General features: G+C 49.4%; 1 protein-coding gene across 10 annotated transcripts in view; it reads left to right on the top strand.

The window, feature by feature from the left end:
* The first annotated feature begins 1,025 nt into the window (after positions 1 to 1,025).
* The window catches only part of GPR161 (G protein-coupled receptor 161), a 44,271-nt gene continuing 32,621 nt past the window's right edge, over positions 1,026 to 12,675 (top strand). For 2 of the 10 annotated variants that reach the window (XM_072732939.1, XM_026003354.2), the window contains exon 1: positions 3,427 to 3,552. Coding sequence is in view for 5 of the 10 variants with exons in the window: in XM_026003358.2 (XP_025859143.1) it covers positions 3,537 to 3,552 (16 nt within the window). In the remaining 5 variants the exon portion in view is untranslated. Of the gene's footprint in view, positions 1,272 to 1,644; positions 1,775 to 2,329; positions 2,636 to 2,695; positions 2,922 to 3,426; positions 3,553 to 12,675 lie in introns of those variants that run through there. The other 8 variants (XM_072732944.1, XM_072732942.1, XM_072732940.1 and 5 more) reach the window with 8 other exon arrangements.

The raw sequence follows: 12,675 nt of genomic DNA, 5'->3' as shown, positions 1-12,675 counted from the left end.
GAAGAGTTCAAAATGAAATAGAAGAAGTATGGGAAAGGTATCTTTTTAGATCATGAGTGGATATGAAGGCACAAGATCCATAATTGTTTTTCTTATTCTCTCCGTGCCAGCCTATTGTGTATCTTCTCAGACCTTTCTTAAATAACAATTTTCAAAAGGTCTAGCTCTCAGCTCTCAGGCTCTATGGCACCAGATGTCTTACTTACATTATCTCATTTTATCTTTTTAAACGCAACTGATAGGCAGGTATGAGTATGCCTATTTTATATATGAATAAGCTGAGATTCAAAAAGGTTAAATAAATAACTCCCTCTGGGTCACAAAGATTAGCCAGTGCCACAGTCCATACTGATTAAAACAAACAAATAAACTGGGGACTTCAGAATAAAAGTTTAAAATAATCTGCTTTAACACACTGCTTTAAGCTTCTTCAGCATCTGGGTCTCTGGTGACCTAGACTCTGAGAGGAGTTTCAGCTTCCGGTTTTGGACCAAATAAAGCATCCATCCCATAGGAATATTAAGGCATCCATTAACTTTTTTTTTTTCCCTCCCCATTATCCCATTTGTCCCTGAAGACAAGCTGGTGTTTGGGAAGTGCTAGACAGTAAATTATTGCTCTAAATGGTGCTTCAGTGGCCTATAACAATAAGGAAGCAGCTCCCACAGTCCCAACCGGTAGATAAGGGAATAATTAATGCCTTCATCAAAGCAGACGGATTTCGGAGGAAGCTGGGTCCTGCCCTGGGCACAGCATCAGTTTCGCTGGAGTTCGGTGAACTGGGCTTTCTAAATTCTGACCTGAGTCTTGCTTGCAGACCGGTTTTCCCTTTCTCTCTCCCTCCTTCCCTTCTGCAGTTCACCGCTGCTTTCAACTTTTCTTCCCCTTGTTTAGACTGCAGCACAGAGGACGCCGAGGCTAGGGGCCGGCCCAGAACGCGGGGAGCAAAGAGCGTGCAAGGAAGGGCTCTGCCTCCCGACCCCGCGGCGCGGCGCTCCGCGCGCGGTCCTGCCTGCTCCGGGGCCTGCGGTTCGGAGCGCGGCCGAGGCGCGCCGCACGGCGGTGTCTGCGCCCCCTCCCACCCCAGGGCCCTGGGCTCCTCGAGGGCCGGCTCCGCCGCGGGCTCCCCGGGCTCTCTCCGGGGCGCAGGACGCGGCCCCGCACCAGGCGGATGTGCCCCGGCGCCGGGGGATGAAGGAGACGCGAGCAGCCCCCGGCGGGGCGACAGCGAGGGTGGGGCCGTGCGGAGCCCGCGGCGAGGATCCGAAAGTGTGAGCGCGAGGGCGAGGGCAGGAAGGGACGGGGACGGCCGGCCCGAGGGCTGGGACTGCGACGGAGCGCCCCGGCAGGGAGGGCCCGGGCAGGGGTCCCGGCGGCGCGGCGTGGGGGCGAGACAAAGAGCGGCGGGCGCGGCGGGTCGTGGGAAGGCGGGGGAGGAGCGCGCGGGGAGGGGGGCGGCGGGCCCGGGAGGGGGGGAGCGCGGGGGGCGGCGGGCCCGGGAGGGGGGCGGCGCGGGGGGGGGGGCGCTGGGGGGGGGGCGCGGGGGGCGGGGGGCGGGAGGGGCCGCGGGGGGCGGGAGGGGCGGGCCGGCGGAGGAGGGGCGCGAGCGCCGCAAAGTTACTTGGCCTGCGCCCGGCGGGGTCCGCGTGCTGGCGGCGGGCGGCGGGAGGAGCGCGGCGGGGCTCGGCGGACTGAAACCCGAAACCTCCAGTCTGCGAGCGCGGCCGGGAGGAAGGAAGCGGCGGCGGCGGCGGCGGCGGCGGCGGCGGCCGAGGCGAGAGGCGGCGGGGCCGGGCCCTGAGCGGCGGCGGCGGCGGCGGCGGCGGCGGGGGCGGGGGCGCGGTGAGCCGGCGGGGGCGCGGGCCGGGCGGGAGCCGGGCTGGGCTCCGGGCGGGGGGGGGAAGGCGGGAGGGTCTCGGCGCCCTCCCCCCGCCTCCCCCCCACGGCGCCCCTCTTTCCCCGCGCCCCGGCCGCGCTCCGCCCGCGGGTGGGGAGCCCGAGCTCTTTGTGGGAAGACCTTGGGGGCGCGCCCCTCCCCTGCGGCCGGGGGCTTGGGACAGGCCTTTCCCGGCCCGCGCCGACCCCCACGCCGCCCGCAGCCCCTTCTAAGACCCCGGAGGGAGGACAGGGCTGGCCCGCCCGGGCCGGTGGGGGCCGTGCGCCCTCCGGGCAGGGGGCTCGCGCCGCGCTCGGGGACCCACGTGGGGGCGGGGGGGCGCCGCGGCCTCGCCCCTGGGCTGGATCCGGCGCGCACCCGGTGGGCCCGTCCTCCCTTCCTCCGGGTCGGGCTCGGGCGCTGTCTCCCCGCGGCGGGGTGGGAGGCGCGCCCAGAAGTCGCCGGGCCGACGCGGGGTGGGCGCCTCCGCCCCACTCATCTGTCAGAGGGAGATCGGGTTAGCCCTGGGGGACTTGGCCGGCCTCCTGGGCCGCAGTTCACCCCGTGCCACCTTGTAACAAAGGCATGTGAGAGGCGAATGTCCGTCGGATCGCTGGGACGCCCGGTGCGCTTCCGAGAGGTCCGCCTTCCAGTAACCGCGCAGCGGTGCGTCGGCATCACTTTATAGCACATCTCTGTGGCTGTTTTTGTTCGCTGCTGTACCTTTCACCCGCTTTTTCCAAGTGCTTTCAAGAGCAGGTCATTTGATCTTCACTGTAGAGTAGGGAGGTGGTGTGGTTTTGGAGGGAAGGGACCTTAGTGCCTTGCTGAGTCCAGTGGGGGTAATGGTAACTTCGGGCAAGCCTGTCTCAGCGTGCTAGAGGCTGGGGAGGATGGACGTCCCCGGGTCTCCTCTTTTTTAGGGTTCACCCCAGCCTCCTCTCTCCCAGTGACCTGGCCCTGGAGCTGAGCTGGGGAGAGTCACTGCATCAGGGAAATAAGTGGCCTTCCCTTCTGACCCATCTTACTGCAGCCACTGAGACAGGTGAGAAGAGGCATTTTCCAGGCCCTTCAAGCAGAAAGAGGAGGCAGGAGGACTTCAGATCACACAGACCCAGGCTCTTCAGCCACCTTTCTTTAACTGGGATTTGTGTCACCCATTCCTGTCACTTCTTCCAAAGCTCCCCTCTTTTCTTGTTCTGGCCCACACCTATCTTGTTTTGTACCTGTAAGATGTTTATAAGCACTTGTCATATACACTTTTTAATATCATTTACTTAACAGCTGGTGAAGTGCAATTAGCCTGTTATAGGTAGGGAAACAGACTCAAGAGAGGTAAGTACTCGGCTCAGGGGCCAGGATCGAACTCAGGTCTTTTGACTTTGGCAGCGCTATTCACACAGTCAGGTCCTTGAACGCAGGACTTCTCCCGGCCCCAGAGTTCTGCCACCGTGGCAGGGAGATTAGGGACTCCTCAAGAAGAGGCCTGCTTAGCATTTTAGAAACTAAATCCAAAGCCTCAGGTACTTATACCATTCTCTTTGTGTTGCAGCCCTGTGTGGTGGGAATATCAGAGACGGAGGACTGTGTGGTCAGAGGGGCTGAGCTCTTTGTTTGGGTTCCACGGAAGGCAGAATGGGCTGAACTGGAACTGACCTAAATGTCCACCAAAGGAGGTACAGTTCTGTGGTGTAAACTCTGCTGCTACCTGGGCTGGTCAGTAAGCCTTGCTGCAGGAGGAGGGCTGGCAAGGGGTTGAGGGGGGGTGCCCGTTGCTGGCTGGGAGCATGACTCGTTATAAAAAGACATGCAGGTGCCCCAGAACTCTAGCACATTATTGCTTGACCTGGATTTTAGGGGAAGCTGTAAATTTTCATGGGAATAAAAATCTCATGTTTTAAAAGTTGGTAACCAATTCAAAACAGTTTTCAAAATGTGCAGGGCAACCAAATTATGTGTGCAGGCTGGTTGTTTGCAGACTGCCAGCTTGCAACCTCTGGGTTAGACCTCAGGAAGCAATGGGATGCAATAAAGCATGACTTGAGGGGAGGAGTGGTGTCTTCTAGCTGTTTTTCCTTGAGAACAAAAAACATCAACAAAGCTGGAGATGGCTATCAGTCCTGTCTGAGTTTGGAGGAAGGGTTGACTTTATGACTCAGTACTTCATTCATTCAGCCAGTGCTAATCGCATCTGATTCTAGTCTTCCACCATGAGAATGCTTACAACGGGTATTATCTGTTTCCTTGGCCAGTTATGGGCCCAGCAGGCATTCAGGGCAGATATGTTCAGGGAAGCTGGGAGCATAAAGGAAGGCGTGTTCTATGTGAGCTGGAGTAAAACAGCAGGAGGCACATCAAATTTGGGCTTGGGTTTGTTTTTTACTCAAGTAGCAGGTGAGGGAGTGCTGCATCAAGAGCAGAATCTGAAGCCAGGCAGCCTGTACCTATCCCTGCCATTTAACAAACCTCTGACCTTGGATAAATGATAGAAAGCATGCCTAGAGGGTAGTAGCTTTTTAAAAACATGAATTATTGTAAGAGATTTTTTAAATGTATAGATAAATAAAATTCCCTGCACTTCTGCTCCATTCCCTGTCCTGGCTGAGAGGGAACCACTGTAAGTATATGATTTTCTAGGTCTTCCTCAGTGCCTGAGTATATGCCAACGGAGCCTGGAGGTATAGCTGAATATGTAACTCCTGGTTTATTGATACTATATTATAAAACGTGATAAAAATATTCTCTGTATTTCCAACTTTAGGACAAACCTTAATATATTGAAAACATTTTTAAAAATACATAAATGGGGATCATATATTATTGTGTGCTCTTTGACTTTCTTTTTTGACTAAACAATGGGACTTGGATGTCTTCCAGTATCAAAAACATAGGGGCGCCTGGCTGGCTTAGTCGGTGAAGTGTGTGACTCTTGATCTTGGGTCATAAGTTCAAGCCCTATGTTAGGTATAGAGATTACTTAAAAAGAAATAGAGGGGCACCTGCATTCCTCAGTTGGTTGAGTGTCTTCCTTCAGCTCAGGTCGTGGTCTAAGGGTCCTGGAATCGAGCTCAAAGTTGGGTTCCCTGCTCAGCTGGAGTCTGCTTCTCCCTCTCCTTCTGCTCTCCTCCCTCCCCCTGCCCCCGCTCATGCACTCTCTTTCTCTTAAATGAATAAATGAAATCCTTAAAAGAAAAAAAAGAACAGGGGTAGCCCGGGTGGCTCAGCAGTTTAGTGTCACCTTTAACCCAAGGGCGTGATCCTGGAGACTCAGGATCGAGTCCCACGTCAGGCTCCCTGCATAGGAGCCTGCTTCTCCCTCTGCCTGTGTCTCTGCCTCTGTATGTGTGTGTGTCTCATGAATAAATAAATAAAATCTTAAAAAAAAAAAAAAAGAAAAGAAAAGAACAAAGGACATATACTTCATTCTTTTTAATGGCTGCATAGTATTTCGTAGTATAGATTCACCATAATTCATTTAAACAATAGGTTATTTAGGGGCTCTTAGACCCATTCCAAGCTTCTCTCTTACAAGTAATGCTATTGTGAACACACATCTCTGTGTACATGAGAGTATTTCTGGATAAAACTTACTCCTCCAAGTGAAGCTGGTAAGCCAAAGGGTATTTTACTTTAAGCATTTATTTAAGTAGATTTCCCTTTGTTTACTGGGATCTGGTGATTATGCAGGAAAAAAGATTGAATTTATTTACTTAGGTTTACTTTGGGGATAGATAGTATATATAAAGTACAACATTCAAAGGGTGTAAAAGGTAATACCTTCCTCCTACCTCAGCCCTTTTTCCCTTTTTGGACGCAACTAATTTTTCCAGTTTTTGTGTATTTATCTGGAGATAGTCTGTGCATCTGTAGGCAAATAAAATGTGTCTTCTGTTTTCTCCTTCTAAAAAATAAATATAATAGTATTCTATTTTGCTACCTCATTCTGCTTATGGAGTTTTACAAAGTTAACAAACCTCTTAGAGACCATTCCCTATCGAATTTCTATGCATTTTAGGTTCTCCCAAGTTTACGTTTAAAAAAAAAAAAAAAGATTAATCAATGTACACTCCTTCATATTGCCCCATGAAATCCTTTTCCAGTTTTCCTGTCGAATTGTGATTTCATCAATTTTTGAGGCTCTTCCTAAATTCTGGACTTTAATTCTTTTCTTGTTAATAAATCACATATCTTGCCTTTTATGTGTTCCTCCCCAGTTTTGCTTTGCTATGCCTTTGATGTGCCCAAGTGATGACTTTACACAGCTGAATCTGTATTGCTTTTCTGTGGAACTTCAAGTGTTTGGACCTGCTTGGGAAGCTGTCTCCTATCTCAAGATTACCTGTTCTAATATTTTCTCTTTTCCTTCCATTCTTTCTTTGCTTTTGTTCATTGAAACGTATTTTACATTACTGTTTCTTCTGTCTTTTCTCAGGTTCCCTCATCTATGACACTTGGGAAGTCGGGGTTTGAATTTGCCTGTGAGCCTCGTAGTCCATATGGGAGCTCTGTTTTCTTTCATGTTTTAGAGGAACTTTTTTTTTTTTAAAATCAGGTCTTAAGGATGAGCTCTTCCCTGGGTGGGAGAAGATGGAAAATGGGCATTCTCAGCAGACACATTGCTGTGCAAAGTCATGGAACAGAGGAATAGCACTGGGTGTTTGGAGAAGTGGGAGTGATTCAGAGAGCTGCAGTGGAGGGTGCTGCAAATGAATGTGTTGTGCAGGTGGCTGGGCCAGGCCTGGCCTGACCACGCTGGTTAGGAGTCGATCAGTCTAGCAGCGCTGGGGAGTGGTGAGGGAGACCAGAGGTAAGAAGATGAAATAGAAATGTCCGGGGATCCCTGGGTGGCGCAGAGGTTTGGCGCCTGCCTTTGGTGGTGCCTTGGTCCTGGAGACCCAGGATCGAATCCCACGTCGGGCTTCTGGTGCATGGAGCCTGCTTCTCCCTCTGCCTATGTCTCTGCCCCCCTCTCTCTCTCTGTGTGCGTGACTATCATAAATAAAAAAAAGAAAAAAGAAAAAGAAATGTCCGGTAGTCATTGTGGGGAAAGATGGTGAGGCTTGGAGCTGGGGTAGTGGCAGTGACCATGAATTTTGAGTTAGAATTTACTGATGCAGTAGATGTCTGTGATAAGGAATGGAACCAGCCAACATTTATTGCTCTACGTACAGCATCTCACTGAAACCTAGCAAGTCCTATGAAAATCTAAGGCTCAGATATGTTTATTAACCTCCCCAAGGTCACACACAATGTTAGTCAGGGCCTTAGCCCCCTCAGGATTACCTAGCACGAGTACTCTCTGATGTCCTAGGTTTCTGTGTTGAGTGATCTGGGTGGGTGGTGATGTTTTTCCTAGAGTAGTGAAAAACATGAAGAATAGCATATTGAGATGGTAGACGCAGAGACGATGAATTCCATTTTGCACGTGTTCTAGCTGAGGTGCCTGGGTGTGACATATGGGAGGAAACACTCACTGGGTGGGTGGATATGAATCGGGAATTCCAAAGAATTGTCCAGGATATAGATGGGGATTTTGGAGTCCTCACCATTTAAGTTGGTATATACAGAGAGCACACCGAGAGAGATGCTAGGTATTGAATGGGAGTCCTCCTTTTACAAGTGATGAAGATCCAGTTTACATTGGCTTAAGCAGAAAGGAAAGTTATTGGCTCACACCACTAAAAAGCTCAAGAGTGGCTTCAGGCATGGGTTCCAGGTTCAAACGATTTTGTTGGGACTCATTTTCTTACGTGCTCTGGTCTCAGGCTCTCCCTTCAAGATGGCTAGGGAATGCTACCAGGTTCAAATCCAGTGGGAGAGGGGAGCTGTCTTTCTCCCAGCTACCCCAGCAACAGGCCCTACGCTTCATAAACTCAGTGGCTCAGAGGGAGTCGGAATGTACTGGTTGGCGTGGCATAAAGCATATGCCATATCCGTGAAGGCACATGGACTTCAGGTCTACAAAGGGTGACTCTCCAGGAGAGACTTGGGGACAGCTCTCAGAGCAAAGGGATATAGGGGGATAAGCAGTTAATTCCCTCTACAGATGGGAGAGGAAGAAGTAGTGTGGCAGAGGGCATCCTGGTAAGCAGGGGCACTGACGGGAGCTTAAGGAGGCATGTTGGATTTGGTGAAGAAGTCATCCTTGCTCAAAACAAAGACAGTCATCTGTTTGACACTTGACAGGGACTGCCTTCTAGAGGGCTCACCTTCCTACCTGCATTCTACACCCCACGGTTCTGCGGAGCTGTAGTGACAGTCAGGACATTGGGCTCTACCGATGATTACGGTAATCACATATGTAGCTAAGTAACTCACTCACTTCTCTGGGCTTCTCTTTCATCATCTGTAAGATAACATGGCTACACTGAATTGCTCCTGTGGCCTCTTTTAGTTCTGAAATACTGGAGATGAATGAATCTCATCACTTCAAACCACCTTGTTACCGCAACTCTGGTCCAAGCCTTTATCTATCACTTGGGCTTCAGCAGCCACCTTCTAACTGGTGTCCCTGCCTCCGCCATCACCCCACATCTGTTCTTGACCCAGTAGCAATGTGACCCTTTTAAAACATGTCAGTCACATTGCTCCAGGGGTCTCTGTCACACATGGGCTTTTATCCATGCTCCTCACCATGGTCTGGTGCCCTCTGTGATGTCATCTAGCTGGTCTGCTGGTCCCTCTTCTACTTCGCCCCAGCATTCTCACCATTCCTTAAACTCAGCAAGCTCATTCTGCCTTAGGGCCTTTGAACAGCTTCTTCCCTTGGCCTGAAATTCCTTTGCATTGTTTTCTGCTTTGATCAACTGTCTCCTGGGAGAGACCTTCTGACTACCCACTCCCCCAATCACCCATTCCTTCCCCTTTCACCCTGCTCTTTCTTCATGGCATCTACCACTATCTGTAATTATTTTGTGTATTTATTGTCTCTTTGTTTACAGTCTGTGTCTCCTCCCCCATGACTGTGAGCTCTGGAAGAGAGATTTCGGTTCCATTTTCAGTTCTGTGTCCTAGTGGCTTAGCACAAAGTAGGAATTCAGGAAACCTTTCTGGGGATCGCTGAGTGACGGATGGGAAGGGGGAAGCTCGGAGTATCCAGGAACCCGTGGCAATGTGGTAAGGGTGGGAGGGGACATTCTTTATTCCTCAGGGCTTTTTGTGATGGCCTCTGTCTCAGATAGTCATTAGATAAAAAAAACCTACTGACCCAATGTGAAGCCCATTGTGGGGCTCGATCTCATAACCTTGAGACCATGACCTGAGCCAAAATCAAGAGTCAAACACCTACCTAACTGAGCTGCCCTGGCACCCATTTATTTCTCTTTTTGGTAGCTCATTATTAGTGTATAGAAATGCATCTGATTTCTGTGTGTTAATTTAGTATCCTGGGACTTTACTGAATTCATTCATTAATGTTTGCTTTTTAAGATTTTTTTTTTTTAATTGAGAGAGAACACAACCAGGGCAATGGCAGGCAGAGGGAGAAGCAGGCTCCCCACTGAGCAAGGAGCCTGAAGTGGGTCTCCATCCCAGGGCCTTGGGATCGTGACCTGAGCTGAAGGCAGATGCTTAACCTGCTGAGCCGCCAGGCACCTCCAGTTTTACTTTTTCCTTTGCAATTTGGATGCCTTTTATTTCTTTTTATTGCCTAGCTGCTCTGGCAAAGTCATATAATCCTCTTGACAATCACATAAAGTTGGTTAATTTCACTCTCTTTTTCCTGTTGGGGAATTTGAAGCTTAGAGAGGTTACATGACATACACAGGTCATATGAAATTCAAACCTTGTTTCTGTCAAGGTCCCAAAAACTGGTTTTTATATTGAATATCAGATCAACTTAGATGTTAAAGAGTAGGGGGCATATAAAATATTTTCTCCCACATGCAAGGTGCTGTTGGGAATTCATAGGGGAAACTGAGGAAGAATTAATAAGTTTTCTGGAGGAGTAAGTGTCCTTACCTAAAATAAAAACTTGTGCTAAGACCTGCATATTTTGACAGAATAACTAAAATGTAAAAGGAAAGCTATAGGTAGTAAGACATAGGAAGGGTCACTGTGGAGGTGGAATGTTCCAGAAAGTTTTCTTCAAAATTTTACTGTTAAGGGATACCTTGAGCTAGATGTTATTCACATAAGTGGCAACAAAGGTCAGGGACCAGGAATGGCATATGGTAGTGCTTTCCAAGCTTCCCAGGCTGTGTGGATCCTCCTCGGCTTTTAACATCACTTCAGCTGGAGAAAATGCTTAATTACAAAAAGCTGCTTTGAATCAATAACGATGTGAAAAACGAATGTTAATTTTATCGACCACAATGGCATCTGTAGACATTTGAAGAATAGTAGTTCCATATGCAAGACTTCATTTGTTTGGTCTACAGTCAACTGCCACCCACAGTCTGGAAAGCATGACTTTGAGGATGTGTGATAGGATAGTTTGTAGAGGAAATAAAAGGGAAGATATCCAAGAACTAGTAACACTCTGCCTTGTTACACAGGCCAGGGCAGATAGGGTCTGTCTCTTCAAGAAGTAGGCTTGGCCTTTTGGAAAAAAATTTTTTAAGATCTTATTTATTTATTCATGAGAGACACAGAGAGAGAGGCAGAGGCATAGGCAGAGGGAGAAGCAGGCTCCCTGCCAGGAGCCTGATGCAGGACTCGATCCCAGGATCCCAGGATCACTACCTGAGCAAAAGGTAGACGCTCAACCACTGAGCCATCCAGGTGCCCTAATTTTAGTATTTTTTTAAGTAGCAAGAAGGAAACTGCAATATTGTTGAGCCTCGTAGTTAGATTTTATACCACCAGAAAGCTGGATACGTAAGTGCAGACAAATATACTATACAGTGAAGGTCTAATGTTACAATTTTCCAAAAGATTTAGAAGTGATACTACTTTAAAACATTTAAACAATGTCCTCAATTTTAGCAATATGAATTTAGCTTGCTAGGCTCTAGGAAGATAATGAATAAAACAAATAAGGGTAAAAGCCAATTAACATAATAACATTGTTTATCTCGTGGTAGAACTACCTAGTGTGCCAGGATGCCCTGTGTCCCATGGTTCATTCACATATTCAGTTATTTATCACATATATTGAGTACCTGTAATTTGTCAGTCACTATTCTTAACTGGTGAGGAAATTTGCAGGTCAGACTTTCTTGTGCTCATGAAGCATATAGTCTTGAGGGAGAGAAAGGCATTAATTAACAAGATAAATAAGTATGTGCATCTGAACTAAAGAGAAAAAGTAAGGAAAGGACTGGAGCCACAAAGTGTTGGAGAGGGTTATGAAAAGCAGTGTGGGCTGGGAAGGCCTTGCCCAAAAGGTGGTTTGAATTAAAACCTAGAGGAAATGGGAGAGCAGCCCCCAAAGATATCTAGGATAAGGGCATTCCAGGCATAGAAATAGTAAGTGCAAAGGCCCTGTGGTAGATGTGTGTTGATGTATCTGTGCAATAGTGAGGAGCCAGTGTGGTTGAAGTGGGTATAAAAAGCAGGTTTTATTACAAGGTTGAATAGTAATGGAGAGCTACATCATCTAGGAAACTGCAGGGCTTATTCTGAGTGATACCTTTTTAGGATTATGAGTAAAGCAGTGACTTGTTCATTTGTTTTGGCCTCTGAACAGGCTCATTCTGGTTGCTGTGTTGAGAATGGGGACACTATGGTAGATGCAGGTAGGCTAGCGAGGAAGGTATTTTAATAATCCAGAGAGAAGGTATAACATAGCCTGGACCAGAGTGATGGTAGCAAAGATAGTAAAACATAGTTGAATTCTAGAAGCATTCCAAAATCAGAGCCCATAGATTTGCTAACAAATCAGATAGGAGGAGAGAGAGAGAGAGAGAGAGTAAGGAGTCAGGAGTGACTCCTCAGTTTAGGGTTTGAGCAACTGGGAGGATGGGGGAGCCATAATATGAGAAAGAAGAACGTGAAAAGAGAGGTCTGACAGAATCTAGTTCCGGACGTGCTAGGCATGCCATGCTGGTGACATCTGACTGGAGATGTGGAGTAGCCACTTGCACGTATGAGTCGGGAGCTCTGGGGGAGTGGCACTGGCTTCTCTCTGCCCGAGCGAGAGATCCTGCCGGGACCATTGGCCCACCACACTCATGTCTGGCAGCAGTGGCAGGTAATTGGGAGCCGCCTTGGGCAGTCCTGACTTGGCCTGACCCAGCTTTGCCTTTGGGAGCTGCTGGGTCCCAGTTCCAGGCAGGATGGCCGCGGGCCAGCACGGCGGAGGCTTTCCCGAGCCTGCCCTGGAAAAGCTGGCGTTTCTGCTGTTCTCCCACCCAGGGGTATCATGTGGTCCGGGCTGGCTGTCCAGTGGCCCTGGCACAGGAAAGCTAGCCGCCTTGTGTGCAACTGGAAGAACAGTTTCTTTAGTAGGTCTTGCACGACCTTCAGGTTGCTAAAACTTGCCCAGAGAGCTGTCTGTGGTCACACCCTCCACACTGCCCTCCCTGCCTTTTCTCTCTGGACTTAGGACTCTCCCCTGGTGAGTTGTCTTCATCGAGACTGCAGCTGGCTGCTTGTGGACTCTCTGGGAGGCAAAATGGACCATCCCCTGTCCCCGTTGACTGGGAAACACCAGGGTGATGCTGGCAGTGGCTGGTGTTGCTGATGGCGGCCTGGGACACAGGCCAGTGACCCTTTGAAAAAATTCAGCAGACAGCCCACAGCTCCACGTCCACCTTGGCTTGGTACTGAGTGTTCTCACATCCTCCACCGTGCACGACAACTGCAACAAAGGAGTCTGATGACCAGAAAGTTGAATTTCATCTTCCTGGAGACGAAGG

The sequence above is a fragment of the Vulpes vulpes genome, chromosome 13 (assembly GCF_048418805.1).
Source record: "Vulpes vulpes isolate BD-2025 chromosome 13, VulVul3, whole genome shotgun sequence".
Taxonomy (NCBI): domain Eukaryota; kingdom Metazoa; phylum Chordata; class Mammalia; order Carnivora; family Canidae; genus Vulpes; species Vulpes vulpes.
Note: the sequence above shows the minus strand (reverse complement) of the source record. Positions and strands in the feature narration are given on the sequence as shown.